This window comes from Prionailurus bengalensis, chromosome D2 (assembly GCF_016509475.1).
Source record: "Prionailurus bengalensis isolate Pbe53 chromosome D2, Fcat_Pben_1.1_paternal_pri, whole genome shotgun sequence".
Lineage (NCBI taxonomy): Eukaryota > Metazoa > Chordata > Mammalia > Carnivora > Felidae > Prionailurus > Prionailurus bengalensis.
In genome coordinates this window covers 14,015,407-14,030,969 of record NC_057351.1, presented here as the reverse complement: position 1 = coordinate 14,030,969, position 15,563 = coordinate 14,015,407, and the positions used below count along the sequence as shown (strand labels likewise).

The window sequence follows — 15,563 nt, the reverse complement described above, 5'->3', positions numbered from 1 at the left end:
TCTGTTCTTACTAGGAAGGCTGCGGTCCCACCTCCCTAAGACGATGACTGAGTTTCAGAGAGGACACACGGCTCCCCCAGCATCTCAGGGCTGGTGTGCAGGAGAGGCGGAACTGAACGCCTTGTATCTGAGACTTGTGGACACGTGCTTCAGTCCAGCTCTACCACCCACCGGCCCCGTGACCTAACCTCCACAGGCCTGATCCCTCATCCACACAATGCGGAGGGTAACGTCCACCCGTCACAGTGGTTCTGAAAGAACTGAAAGTATGCTAAGTGGACGAGCCCCGAATGGTGGCCCTGATGATTACTACCGTGCTCATTACGGATGATATCCTCAGAGGCCTTCCACCACACCAGGAAGCACAGAATTCATCCATTTAATCAGTTTTTACTGAGCAGCCACCACATGTGAGGCACTCCAAGGGCCGGGCCCCCGGGCAGACAGGAAGGAGCAGCTGCAGGAGCTGGTGGAGACCGGACACTGGGGTGAGACTGACGGACAGAGTGCCAGGGAGGATTCTTAAGTGAGAGGCTACAGAAACTGGCCGGATGGTGGTACATTCACTGAGGAGGGAATGGTGAGGGCTTCAGTTCTGAATGGCTGAAGTGTGACAGATGCAACTGGGCCATCAAAGAGCGCTAGGCTGACGGGGCGGTAGGCTGGGGAAAGCAGCCGGCGGTGAAGACGGAGAGGTAGGGTCCCTGGCACCACCAAAGCTGGGGGTGCAGCCTAGAGCGCCTCCCTCAACAGAAGAGCGTGAGGAAATAAGGGCCAGGGCCACCCTTACAAAAGCACCGACGTTTGGGGTCCCGGGGTGGCTCAGTGGGTTGAGCGTCCGACTTCAGCTCAGGTCATGATCTCATGGTTCACAGGTTCGAGCCCTGTGTCGGGCTCTGTGCTGACAGCTCAGAGCCTGGAGCCTGCTTCGGATTCTGTGTGTGTGTGTGTGTGTCTCTCTCTCTGCCCCTCCCCCACTCGTGCTCTCCCTCTCTCTCTCTCTCTCTCAAAACAAAACAGAACAAAACAAAAAACACTAAAAGTGCTGACATTCAAGTCTATGTAGCAGAGAACGGACGTTCAAACAGAAGTGGGGGTGACGGCAGAGCAATGGGGCCACAACCAGGACAGGAAGGTGTCACAGACGCTGAGGACGACTGGTGTTTCCGGGGGGGAGTGGTTGATGTGTCCAGCGGGGCTGAGGAGTCAAGGAAACTAGGACTTGAAAAGCACCCATTTGGTTTATGACAACTTTAGAGACAGCTGTTTCCGCGTGACAGAAGAGGCAGAAACCAGAGAACGGAGTGGCAGGGCGTGTTTATAAACAAGCTGACGAAGAGGGGAAAACTGAAGGGACCATGGAATTGAGAGGGTCTTTAAGATGAGGGGCTCTTAAGTTGTTTCAATGCTCATGAAAAAAAAAAAAATCCAAGAGACAAGGAGAGGCTGAAAACACGAGAGAGAGAGAGAGAGAGAGAGAGAGAGAAGGAGGGAGGGAGGGAGGGAGAGAGGGAGAGAGGGAGAGGGAGGGAGGGAGAGGGAGGGAGGGAGGGAGGGAGGGAGGGAGAGAGGGAGAGGGAGGGAGGGAGGGAGGGAGGGAGAGGGAGGGAGGGAGAGAGGGGATGGACAACCGTAAGGTTCTTGAACGGATGGAACGGTGCAGACTGCTGTGCTCTACAGGAACCCGGGAAGGCGGGAGATGGGTTCAGGTGTGGCAGCTGCTGGTCCCATGTTGGGGGGATGCAGTGTTCCCCGGGGGGGTGCAGTGTGCCTAAGGGGGGGGCAGTGTGCCGGAGCAGCCTCGCTCTGATTCCACAGCCTCACGTAGGCAACTTGAAATCAGCCATGGAAACTGATATGATACTACGAACCTGTCTTTTTTTTTCCCTGAAAGCTGGTTGTTAAATAAAATCACATTAATCCTTCCCCCTTTTTCTTTTAAAAGTTTGTTTATTCTGGGGCGCCTGGGTGGCGCAGTTGGTTAAGCGTCCGACTTCAGCCAGGTCACGATCTCGTGGTCCGTGAGTTGGAGCCCCGCGTTGGGCTCTGGGCTGATGGCTCGGAGCCTGGAGCCTGTTTCCGATTCTGTGTCTCCCTCTCTCTCTGCCCCTCCCCCGTTCATGCTCTGTCTCTCTGTCCCAAAAATAAATAAACGTTGAAAAAAAAAAAAAAGTTTGTTTATTCTGAGAGACAGAGACAATGCAAGTGGGGGAGGGGCAGAGAGAGCAAGAGAGACCGCGAGAGCAAGAGAGAGAGAGAGAGAGAGAGAGAGAGAGAGAGAGAATCCCAAGTGGGCTTTGTGCTGACAGCCCAGAGCCCAACTTAGGGCTTGAACTCATGAAACCACAAGATCATGACCTGAGTGGAAATCAAGAGTCTGATGCTTAACCAACTGAGCCACCCGGGCGCCCCTAGTCCTTCCCCTTTTAAAGCTATTTTTAGCTTTAAATTCCAAACAAACCAAAACAGTTATCTTCTGTAACGGGTACATGGAGGCTCATTATACTTCTTTTCTGTATGTCTGAAAATTTCCCTAATGGAAAGATAATGTAATACTGGTGGTAATAAAGTGATATTGACGCAAAACAAACCCAAAGAGTTACTTCTTTATGAAACGCCTTCTTTGGAACATATGTGTAGCAATGCCACTATGAGCAACTGCTTAATAAGAAGAAAGCTAAACACCCCCCCCCCCACCCCACTCCAACGGGCTTTTTCTCCATATATCTTTGCCTTCCTGTCGTAACAGTTCAGGTCTTGCAGCATAAAACTTGCCTTTTTTGTATTTTCACACTTGCTCATGAGGCTTTCAAATGTACTTAAGTGAGTGTTCTAAAAAAAGTGAAATAAGCATATTTTCACACTTTGTTCACAATCTATTGATTCTAAACCTTTGACATTTGTCCCTAGAGATTTCAACCAAAAAAAAAAAAATTAAGAATAAGCATTCCTACATGAATTGGCATTTTCAAAATATTCTTGAAGAAAAAGGGAAATTACTTTCTTTTTTTTAAATTCCAGCATAGTTAACATACAGTGTTATATTAGTTTCAGGTGTTATTTTTCTCAGCTGTCCTAGAAGGAACAGTCTGTGGAGAATAGAGACAGAGCAGGTAAGGAGGACACTTACCTCAGAACTGACTGCTTTCTACTCTGTGTTTCAGAATCACTTGCAGAGCTTTGGAAACATACATGTACTATTACCTGGTCCCACCCCAAACATCCCAAATCAGAATCTCTGGATCCTACGACCAAATACACATCGAATATGCTAAATATTCCAGATACATTACACCATGCAAAACTCCCTAGCCCCTGGGAAGTAGATGTATTATCTCCATCTTGCAGATGAGGAAACTAAGGCTCAGAAAAGCTACATAACTTTCCCAAGGACTTGGTTATGACTCAGATGGAATGAAAGTAAGGAGGAGACTCCGAAGCTTGTGTTTTTTTCTGCTTCCTAAGGTGTCTTCTCCAGAAACTATCACTCACATATTGACGAAAAGAATGAAAAGTGACTCCTAGGAATACTTACACTGCTCAGTTCGTTCATGGTAAGCCGTCGGAGAATAAATTCAGAAATGCTCTCTGCAGTAGACATGACAAAGTTCTGAAGAAGAGTAAACACCTCATCTGTACAGGAAAAAAAGCGTGCAACTGAATGACAGATGTAAGTTCCTCGGTACAAAAAAAATGCCAGATTTTCTAGTAAAAGTACATCTATGTTAAGCACGTGAGTGAATCACTAACCAAAACTGAATTCCAATAAAACAACAGTCATTAGTATTATGGGGAAATCTATAATTCACCTTAAAACTCATTTAGGAGTTTTAGTTCTGGATAAGATGGAACAGGGACACACCAGCCTCTCTCACTATAAAACCCAGACCGAATAACTGAGCAGCTATGTGGAGACTCTACAAGGTAAAAAGTAGTGGGAGGATTCAGAAAGCAGTAACACCAAACACAGTGACCTTGGTCTTCCTGCAGACTGGAACCACGTGCAGGAGCAGTCAAGAAAGCAGGCAGCCTGATGGGCCCCAACTTTCTCATCAGAGAATGAAAAGGGGGGAACCCCAGAGGAGCAGACAATGAGTCCTTAGGAGATTCCTGAGAGAGAGGTACTCAGGAAAATGGCCCCAGAAAGTGGTCTGTGAACTGCTGGGCTCCCCCCGAGCTGCCCTGCATGGACCGGCTACTAAGCAGCATCCCAAAGACTTTTGGAACTCAACTAACAGAGAGACAGCTGCCCACGTCCCAGACTGGCCACTGGGAGGATCACATGTCAAGGTCAAGACCACACCACAAAGGATCGGAAAACAAAAGTGACAGCAGAACGAACGTGCACAGAAGATGGGACATCAGAATTGGGGCTGAACCTGAAGCTGATTGTCATTGACACAAGAATATCAACGTTCTCCACAGGATGTAAACAAGACCCAGAGTCTCATAACACGATATTCAAAATCTCTAGGATACGATCCAAAACAAGAGGGCACATGAAGCATCAGGAAGTTCCTACCCCACGAGGGAAAAGACAATCTACAAAAGCCAACAAGATGATGCAGACTCTAGAATAATCTGACAAAGACTCCCAAGCAGCTAATGATAAAATGCTTCAACAATCAATCAATACACCCTCTGGAAACATGGGAAAATAGAAAGTCTCAGCAAAGAAATATAAGATATACACAAAAACCAAATAGGAATTTTGTAGTTGAAAAGTACAATTACTGTAATTTTAAAAACTCACTGGATGGGAACAATAACAGAAAGGAGATGCAAGAAAAAAGAGTTTGTGAACTTGAAAACAGACCAACAAAACAAAATAAATCATATGCAATATGATAGAGTATAACCAAACTGCTGAAAACTAAAGACAAAGAAACAACCTTGAAAGCAGAGAAAAACAGTGTTATTACCTACACAAAGAACACTTGGAATTACCAGAGAATTCTAATGGCATCCAGAAGCAAATGCAGTATTTTTAAATTGCTGAAAGAAAAGACCCATCAAACCAGAATTTTATATCCAGCAAAATATTCCTCAAAAGGTGAAATAAAGACACTCTCAGATGAAAAAAAACTAAGAATTCACTGGCAGCAAACCTGTTCCAAAAGAAATGCTAAAAGCTGTTTTTCAAACACAAAGTATATGATGCCCCAGGAAAACACGGGGCATCAGGGATGAAAGAAAAGCAAAAGAAACCACAAACATCTAGGTAAATACAATAGGCTACTCTCTTGAAATCTTTAAAATCTCTTTGATGGTTAAAAGCAAAAATTCTAACATTGTCTGGTAGTTTTCAGTAAATGCAGATAGAAGACAACTATAATACGTGGGGGAGAAAGGGGCAAAGGGAGTCCAGAAGGTGGTCAAGTTTCTACATTCATTTCAAGCACTAAAACATTAATTCTAAACAGACTGTTAGGTATGCACACTGTAATCCCTACAGCAATCACACACAAACACACACACAAAACTTTAGATGTTTAGTAAAAAACACAATGGGTAAATTAAAATGGAATATGAAGTAATGTTCAAACTGCCCAAAACAAGCCAAAAGAGGGAAAGACGGAAATGAAAAATGGGAATAAACAGAACACAAAAAATAAAATGACAGACCTAACCCCAAACATATATGTAATTACATTAAATGCGAATAGTCTACACCAACTAAAAGACAGTGTCAGAATGGCCAAAAAATCATGACATATGCTGTCTGTAAGAAATTCACTTCAAATCTAAGGATGTGAATAGAATAAAAGTTAAAAAGCCAGGGAATAATACAATGCAAATTCTAATCCGAAGGAAGTAGGAGTGGTTATATCACTACCAGGCAAACTAGACTTCAGAGTAGAGGAAATAACCAGGGATAAAAAGGGATATTACATATTGAGGAAAGAGTCAACTCACCAAGAAAACACACTCTTCTAAACATGAACACATAGCATCTAACAACAGAAGTGCAAAATACAGGACGCCAAACCCACAGAACTAGAAAGGAAAAGAGGCAAACTCAAACTCAGACCTGGGGACTCCAGCACTCCCCTCTCAGTAACAGAGGAAACAGACACATCAAGTATATAAAATTGAGATGCACCACGTAAGTCTTGGATCTGACATTTATAGGACACTCCACCCACCAACGGCAGAATACACATTTTTTCCAGGTGCGCATGGAACAGTAGCTAAGACAGACCATACCCTAGATCATAAAACAAACCTTAATGAAGTTGTAAAAACTGAAAAGTGTACAAAGTATGCTCTCTGCCTAGAATAGAGTAAAAATAACAGAAAGATAATAAGAAAATCTCCAAACACATTTCTAAGTGATTCACGAGTAAAAGAGAGATTCTCAAGAAAAGTTAGAAAATACTTTGCACTGAAATACAACACACCAAAAGTTTTGGGATGCAGTTAAAGCAAAACTTAAAAAAAAAATTATAGCATGAGAGGTCATTTTCAAAAAGATCTAAAATCTACAACCTAAACTTCCACCTTAATTTTTTTTTAAATAGGCAAAATAAACTAAAAGCAAGCAGACAGAAGCAAACAAAAAACAGGAAGGAAATTGGAAAAAAAAAATCAACAGGGGCGCCTGGGTGGCTCAGCTAGTTAAGCGTCCAACTCTTGGATTTTGGCTCAGGTCATGATCTCACAGTTTTTGAGTTGGAGCCCCACGTCGGGCTCTGTGCTGATAGCGTGGAGCCTGCGTGGGATTCTGTCTCCTTCTCTCTCTGCCCCTCTCCCACTTGCTTCCACTTGATGCTTAACTGACTGAGCCACCCATGGGCCCCAAATTTAAAAAATTTTAAACACAGGGCACCTCAGTGCTCAGTCAGTTGAGTATCCAATTCTTGATTTCAGCTCAGGTCATGATCCCAGGGTCATGAGATTGAGCCCCGCATTGGGCTCTACACTGACATTGAGGAGCCTGCTTGGGATTCTCTCTCCCTCTCTCTCTGCCCTTCCCCCACTTGCGCTCGCTCTCTCTCTCCAAAACAAATAAACAAACTTTAAATAAATGATTTAAAACACAATTCAGTCAAAGTTGCCCCAAAGAGCATACTGCCAAGCCTCAATCCCAGCAGCTCACAGTAAGTCTACCTGGGTATTTCTGACTTTACCCTTATTTCTTCACTGCCCCTGGTACTGGTAATTAATTCCAAGACTGTTTCCTCATTTATAAAATGGAAATAGCTCTTTTCTATTTTCCTCTTCCTTCATAAAAGAAATCTTTCAGGATTAAGGTCTAGTTACAGTTAGCGAAGCTTGATATGGTTTACCAGTCAAATGGAAGCCAACGGCTATCAAAATCAGACAGTATTTCCCTGGCTCTTCCTTGGTGACGTAAAGAGAGATAGGCCTGAGGTACAACAGGAACACTGACATTCTGCGGGAAAGAATATAAAGCGTGTACACATTTAGGGACGCGAAGCTGGAAAGAAAGACACTTTTCACGACCTTATAAAGCTGAATGTGCACATACCCTAGGAACCAGTACACAACGCTGGAGAGAGACACACACAGGCCCACAAGACATGGAGACACGTGTTGGTGGCAGCACACATGTGACAGTCATAGCCACACTCCAACGTCCAGCACTAGGAAAGCGCATAAATAGCGGTGCCATCATACGAAAGATTACACAACGGGGAAAGTAACAAAGTCTAACAAAGCATGTGGAGGAAGCTTAGAAACACGTGAAGTGGGAGAAGTTACAGAAGACTTCCTACGGTGAAGCGACATTTCTGTAAAGCTCAAAAGCAGGAAAACTGGACAGTACGTTGTTGAAGAATACCTACAGATGAAATAAACCCATTTTTTAAAGTGCACGGAAGTGATAAAGACAAAAGTCAAAATTAGGAGGCAAATAGAGGGGACTGGGGGGTAACAGGTAACATCGTTCTTAGCTTGGGTAGTAAGTTCACAGGTGTTTGATTATCGGGCATCGTAACTTACATATAACATCACACACTCGTGTGTGTGTCAAATACCACAGTTTTCCAAATGGTGCCTATGACCCAGTCCTGCACTTGAAAGCACTGAGCTTAGTACAGTCAACACATGTCCAAGGAACCCAAATTTACGGCCTTAGCGAGTTGAAAAGCTTATAAAAAGTTACCATTACATGCGTCCAGCACCTGATTCTGCTGCCAGTATCAAAAATATCAGAATTTGGAAACTGGCTTTAAAAGTTCACAGGCCACACGCTAAAATATAATCCCATCAGTGTTTTCCTCAGGCTTAGCCTCACAGCAGCGCTTCTCTAGGATTTTCACACAGCAAATTTCTAAAATGCCAAGTGAAACTGGTGAGAACGGATTGGGAATCAAGGCTAATCCATGAATATTCTTGTCTCCAGTGTCTGTGGTTTCCAGCTACTGTTCTGCATGTATCTTTGTTTAAGGAGAGACGAACTCAACGTTTCCATTACCACTACACTTTCTGTATGAATTATTTTCTACTTAAAAGGTACTTAGAGGGGCGCCTGGGTGGCTCAGTCGGTTAAGCGGCCAACTTCAGCTCAGGTCATGATCTCGCCATCCGTGAGTTCGAGCCCCGCATCGGGCTCTGTGCTGACAGCTCAGAGCCTGGAGCCTCTTCGGATTCTGTGTCTCCCTCTCTCTGACCCTCCCCCATTCATGCTCTGTCTCTCTCTGTCTCAAAAATAAATGTTAAAAAAAAAAAAAAAAAAAAAAGGTACTTAGAGGGGCACCTGGGTGGCTCAGTCAGTTCAGCATCTGACTTCGGCTCAGGTCATGATTTCATGGTTCATGGGTTCAAGCCCTGCATTTGGCTCTGTGCTGACAGCTCAGAGCCTGGAGCCTGCTTCAGATTCTGTGTCTCCCTCTCTCTCTGCCCCCTGTCCCTGCTCGTGCTCTCTCTCTCTCTCTCTCTCTGAAAAATAAAGATTAAAAAAAAAAAAAGGTACTTAGAGACCAATGTATTTGCAAACAACTCTTTATAAAATGACTACCATTCTCACGCTTTAGCTTAATTTCTGCAACATCTATCATAGTGGCCATGAGAAAGGGATTTTGCTGTAACATATATGAAATAGGGATCATTTTCATGGTCTGGAAATCAATGACTGAGCATAAATGGAAAAAAAAAAAGACAAGCAAAGAATATCAAGTTGTAAAACCAACAGTAACTGGCACATCTGTAAAGGCTTTGTTGTCAGCTCCATGAGGGCAGGGGGCTTGTACCTTCACTGCTGGATCCCCAGTACCACCGGGAAATAGTCGATATCTGCTGAATGCATAAAGTAATCCTCTTATTTCAAAGAGTCAGGAATGTCCTCTCATTCCAAACACCAACAATATACCAAGCAAGACACCAACAGAAACCATTTGTCCTCACCATCTTGGGTACTGGAACCTTTCAACATGCAAGTGTGCAATAACTTCACCAGCAACTGCAGGCATCTGTCAGTTTTCAGCAAGGGCATGTAGGCATTTGTGCCCAACTTCATAAGGGATTCCAGAAGAGGATCTAAGAATATCCTTAATACATTCTGTGTTCTCCGCTTTTCACTAGATATTAAAAGACATGCCCAAATCAAGCATTTCAAAACCATGAAGAAATTCGTTTCCATCTATAACTTGCGGAACTGGTTACATAACTAATGGATTCAGTTAGACAGAATTAGTCTTCTAGATGATGCAGACACGTAGCACCTGTTAGGACTGATCTCTCCCTCCGGCCTCTTCGCTGACCTCTCCAGTCTGTGCTTTCTCAGGGAGTACAGCATTGCACTCACAAAGAAAGCACAGGGAAGAACGTTCCACACTCAACGTTAAGCACAAGTATAAAGGGAATCCTATACCCAATTCATTCGGAAATTAACACGCTGAGACCCTGCTACAATAATTTAAAAACAAAACAAAACAAACATATGCTAGCCAAGGAAATGAGATGTTAACAAAAAATACAAAGAATTAAGGATTTATAAAAAAAAAATCATAACCAACTTTAGTACTAAAGCTTTGTCTAGAAAAGAGATTTGATGTTAATCGAATTAACTGCATATCATGCAAATACACTAGCAAGTGGAAGTTGCTTTCTGCAACAATCATAATCTGGTGAGAACTGATCTGCGCACATTTTCAAAATATAAATGAGATCGCTTTATCTTTATTACGTTACTAAAAAGTACACATTTTACAAATGTGTTGGGTTTGACCAACCCAGTAAATTTCTTTACCCAATCATATGCGAGAATCTTAAAATCTGTTCTAATATTCTTATATAAAACCAGTGATTACTGTATATAGTGTTTCTGACCTTCTCGAACAGCTGAACTTACTAACCTAAAAGCTAGTAAGGCCCTATTCATATTAATTTATTGTTAATTTTAGGCATTTCTTTAGTGTATTGACAATGCTCTAGTTTCTTCTTTTAATACCCTGTGATCAACTCCATACAAATAATCATGGAAAAGTCAGAACAAGTACCATAAATTTGATTAGCCTTTTTTTTTTTTTTTTAGCTTGGAAACACTTACCTGTATTGAGACTTCATCCCTTCCACATCTACAGCCAACAAGACCATCATTGCAACAAGCTTGGCTTCAAACCAGTCAGGCATAAAGCAGTTTTCTCCTGCTTGAATAATAATAGTCAAGGTTTGCAAAGTGTTAACAAAATCCTTCAAAGATGAGGTTTCAAAACAAAACAGCCAAATGATTATGTCTTATCAATATCAGATTATAAGAGCTGAGATGAAATGCAGGACAACACCTTACAGTATAGCTCATCGTTATACGTGTTTAAATACAAACAAACAGGGGCACCTAAGTGGCTCAGTGAGCTAAGCATCCCACTTCAGCTCAGGTCACGATCTCACAGTTCGTGTGTTCGAGCCCTGCATCGGGCTCTGTGCTGACAGCTTAGAGCCTGGAGCCTGCTTCAGATTCTGTGTCTCCCTCTCTCTCTGCCCCTCTCCTGCTCATGCTCTCTCTCTCTCTCTCTCTCTCTCTCTCTCTCTCTCTCTCTCAAAAATAAACATTAAAAAATAAATAAAACAAAACCAATGCCTTCTGCAGGACACAGATAAAGGAGCTGACCTAGGTGCTGAAGACACAATGGCTCCTGTGCTAACGGAATTTACGTTGCAGTAGAGGAGAAAAACATTCGTCAAAGAACAATGAAATGTAAAATGACAACTGTAGTGACTGGTATAAAATGTCACGAGGGAAGTGCACACTAGGAGGCTATGCTCTCCTCTTTCTGGGCAGTAAAGAGAAAGTGCCCCGAAGAACGAGTAGGCTGAGCACAAAGGCTGGGAAAGAGTACAGTAGTTGAAGGGATGCAAGGCCTTCCCAAGTTAGGAAGAGCACATCAAGGGTCCTCTGAAGCAAGCCGTGCTCCAGGAGATACAGGGGCGCCCATGTAGCAGGGACTCACAAGTGCGAGGAGTGCCAAAGATGAGGTTGCAGAAACAGCCAGGGAAGAGACCAGAAGACTGAGCAGGCCATGCAAAGAATTCCTGTCTTGACCCTAAAGGCAAGGGAAGCCACTGGAGGTTAAAGTGAAGGCATATAAAACAAAGGGAGGAAACATCTGTAGAGCCAAATTAGTAGTTTGAACAGATTTCTCCAGGCACAGTGTGGGAGACAGACTGTAGGGGAAGCAAGAGGAGATTCAAGCGGATGGGTTAAGAGACAATTCTAGTATTTCAGTTGAGAGAAGAAAATTCCCTAAAATACAACCAGGAGGAGGATGGAATAGGTATGGACACAAAAGTTCTGGAGCTTCAGACGTGCGTCTGAACCCGAGTCCTGTGCTCGTTAGCTGTGGGACCCTGGAATAACTAACTGCTTATCCTCTCAGAAAACTTAGGTCTATGCTGAAACTAACCTAACACTGTGTGTCAACTACACTTAAAAAAAAAAAAAGTTTAGATCACTTTCTATGAAATCAAGCTAACAAATAAGACTTTCCTTGGGTTTATTATAAAAATACATGCAAAGTTTCTAGAATAAGTTTTGGAAGAGAGAACATGGTTAACAGATAAAATGAGTATTTCCCATCTCTGAAAGCCAGTTAAATTAAAATAAGGCATGAAGAGAAGATTTCTTCTTTATTCGTGGTGTATTACTATAGTGAGGTCACACTTTTCACCTCAATTCCCAAGAAAATTTTCAGCAAGAGGTCTAGTTTTCCAGCCCAGGAGTTTAAATACTTAAACCATTTTCTTAAACACTCTAATATATTTTGGGGATAATTTATTTTGATACAAATTTATTGGAATGGTACAGAAGATGGACAACGGTAAAAACATGCTTGCATGTAGGAGAACTCAGTTAAAAAACACAACAAAAGGAAAAACTTTGTTAGACATTTTAAAAAATCTTATAAATGGCACTTAGTTGCCGTCAATAAAAAATCTGGTCATTTTTATTAAAAAAAATCCCAATGTTGGTGCTATCTAGAAAAATTAAGTAAGCCATATTTATCAGTGTAAAGATGAGTTATTCAAACTTATTCTCTGCAACATTTTTTCTCATTAATGCTTTACATCCCACATTTACACTGAAAATTCATTTATAAACACAGACTAAAATGAAATCAAATGCCAATATGCTCTTCAGTTCCTTCTATGCTTTTTTTTTTTTTTTTAGTTCCCTCTATTTTGAAGAGCATTTATATAATCAGATACCCTTGACCTCACAGGAGGTGGAAGGGGTGGGGGTGCTATTTAAGAAGGAAACCTTTCCAAATCGCAGTGGCCCTTAAGCATCTTCTCCACTTACATAGCATGTGAGCAGGAAGCCTTTGGATGCAAATACTACACGTTTTGGTATGAACAGCACATGCTGGGTCCTCAAAGTGGCTACCCTGACAGTTCTCACTTCCTCCGGCAAAATACCAAGAGCACAGTTCTAGAAGCACAGATCCTGTCTGAAATCTTGAGCAATTTTTCACCTTGGATACCGAAAGGGAAGGTTGTAAATGAGAAGTTTAGTGGATATTTAATGCCTTCTGCTGTCAAGGAACGCCACAGTACGAGGCCAGTAATAATTGGGCGCCTTACTCCTCCAGAGGAAGGCACACCTTTGCAGGGAATTTTGCGGCAGGTTGCTTCCTGAGTACTTTGTCACCATACTAAGCAAATCCATGCTTCAGTGCAGTGGGTCTCAAACTTCAAAATAACTGGAGACTTTATTAATACAGAGGGTGAGCTCCTACCCAGAGGTTGATTCAACAGGTTTGGGATAGAGCTGGAGAATTTGTATTTCGAAACAGTTTCCAGGTGATGTTGGCATGGCTGATCTGGAAACCGTACTCTGCAAACAACTAGCAGAGAATTCCTATTTATGCTCCGTTTTCTCTCCCTGGAGGTAGAAAAGTGGAGGCAACAGTGGTTTTAAGGAAACAAAAGAATCGCTGGCTATTATTAATCACCTTAATGCAACTTAGCCCTGAATCGCCGGTCAAACCTTGCCACCGTGAATTTTAAAAACGGAGTGCAATTCTAGAAAATGCAAACTAATCCAATGTCCTGAGAGCACATCAGGGCTCGTCTGTGCTTGGAGGAGAAAGAGGTAGAAGCAGGAGGTAAGAATTATAAAGGGGTGCGAAAACACTTTTGAGCCTGACAGTTATGTTCGTCACACCTTGCTATGCTCGTGGTTTCATATATACATAGGTCAAAACCCATCACACCGTACAGCTTACGTATGAGCAGTTTAACATACATCAACTATACCTCAAAGCTGTTTTTATCATTTGTTGTACAACTGCAATATACTACTTTGGGGTTATTCCATAGCCCTATATTTCTTAGTTACATTTCAAGTAGGCACATTAACCTCAAAATCTTCACCTATCAAATATCCTTTCTGAGGACCGCTTGATTTCAGTATAAATTTCTTCAAATGTATTTCACATTCTGGTTAATCTTAGCACATCCAAGTTCTGACAAGCCTTTGGTGCTATTTCCAAACTGTTGCACTTTCTGTAATTTCTGATCTTTAACATTTTTGTTTGTTTGTAGGTGATGCTGGTTCTGTGTGGTTTTTGTTGTTGCTCTGTCCTATTGTCTTAGGTATCGTGTGAACAACACAGCGTGTGTGTGTGTGTGTGTGTGTGTGTGTGTACCCCATATCCATCCTTACCTCTTACCATTCTTTCTTGAGCTCCGTGTCATAAATACACTGATGAAAGATACACAGATATACAAATACACAGATGGATAGCTGCCTGCCTACTTTCTGCTCCCCGGACGCAAGTTCATCCAAGCCTTGTGGGATGCTCCTTCCCTCTTTTCACCTTAATTTCTATTCACACGTCAGACGTCACCCACCTGGTGACATCCCGCTACCTCTAAACAGACAACTGTTCGTACAGGCTCCCCATCCCAGTGCTTATGGCTTTCAAGGCACTGTGCTAGGATTATCTGCCTACTTATCAACTTCCTTGCTAGATGATGCTCCTTCTGAAGGCAAGGGATACAGCTTTTGTCTCTGTAATTCCGATGCCTGGCACTTAGAAAACACGTGATATGTGCTTGCTGAATCAATAGTATGAAAGCTACCTGTACTAACTGTATACCAAAAGCCAAAGAAAAAGCTACTTTAGATGTAGAACCTGACTGAAAATAGTGTTTTGGCCAATGAGTTTTTATATAAAAATGAATGTGAATATTATATGTATCTTACGTTCAGAAACTCAAGATAAATATCGTTTGCTTTGGAATTTATTCATTTGGTCTCAGAATTGCCCAGTAGCTGTCAATTAAACTTCATAAAGGCACTTAGCCAAGGGCATTAAAAATCAAGCAAACAAAAATATTAAAACAAACACAAATGCTTCCTTTGTACTTGAAATCAAGTTTTAATTTTTTTAAAAACTTAAAATAGCATGTTATATATTAAATAGTATATTTTAAGTTCTAGAAATATTAAAGAAATTCTAAAAATATCGTTTCATCCGATTTTGAGTATCTAATCAGATCTGACACTGTTATATACTCTAAATTATAAAACAAGTTCTATAGATATTTCAGGGAGCTTAACGTGTGTTTACTCTAGTAGGAACTAAAATTTATTTACTTTTGTAGGCCTAACAAAAGAATCCTCCAAGTAACAGCACAGAATTATTAGACATAGAATAAAATACAAAAGGGAAATATTCTATGAAGGAAGAAGAGATGAACTCACATATTTTGGAAGGATAATTATCTGATCGTTTAAAACCTATTCCATGATCAGAGAAATCAGTACATGAACACAACTTAGTCTGAGACAACGCTAGGAAATTTAAGACACGTTAAATTCAAAGATGTAATTTACCCAAATTATCCCTAACGACTTTAATGAAGAAGCATTAGAAATGTAAGAAGAATCCTAATTAATGAATCTGCTAATAGTTCTTCCCTTATGTAGTCTTACACATTTCCCCAAAGAAGTTGGAAAATTGATATCGGCTAAGTATCTGGTAAAAAGAAAAAAACTAACAAAACCACCCTTTCAAACATAACTTTTCTCTAAAACTACTTTTCAGAATCAGTTCATATTACATGTGATGTTTTGAAAACAAACACATAAAAGC

General features: G+C 41.8%; 1 protein-coding gene across 2 annotated transcripts in view; it reads right to left on the bottom strand.

The window, feature by feature from the left end:
- Nucleotides 1–15,563, bottom strand: part of TARBP1 (TAR (HIV-1) RNA binding protein 1) — an 88,502-nt gene that overhangs the window by 48,595 nt on the left and 24,344 nt on the right. For both annotated transcript variants that reach the window (XR_006299754.1, XM_043596284.1), the window contains exons 11-13: nt 10,514–10,613; nt 9,370–9,542; nt 3,536–3,633 (exon numbers count right to left, since the gene is read on the bottom strand). Coding sequence is in view for 1 of the 2 variants with exons in the window: in XM_043596284.1 (XP_043452219.1) it covers nt 3,536–3,633; nt 9,370–9,542; nt 10,514–10,613 (371 nt within the window). In the remaining variant the exon portion in view is untranslated. The remainder of the gene's footprint in view (nt 1–3,535; nt 3,634–9,369; nt 9,543–10,513; nt 10,614–15,563) is intronic.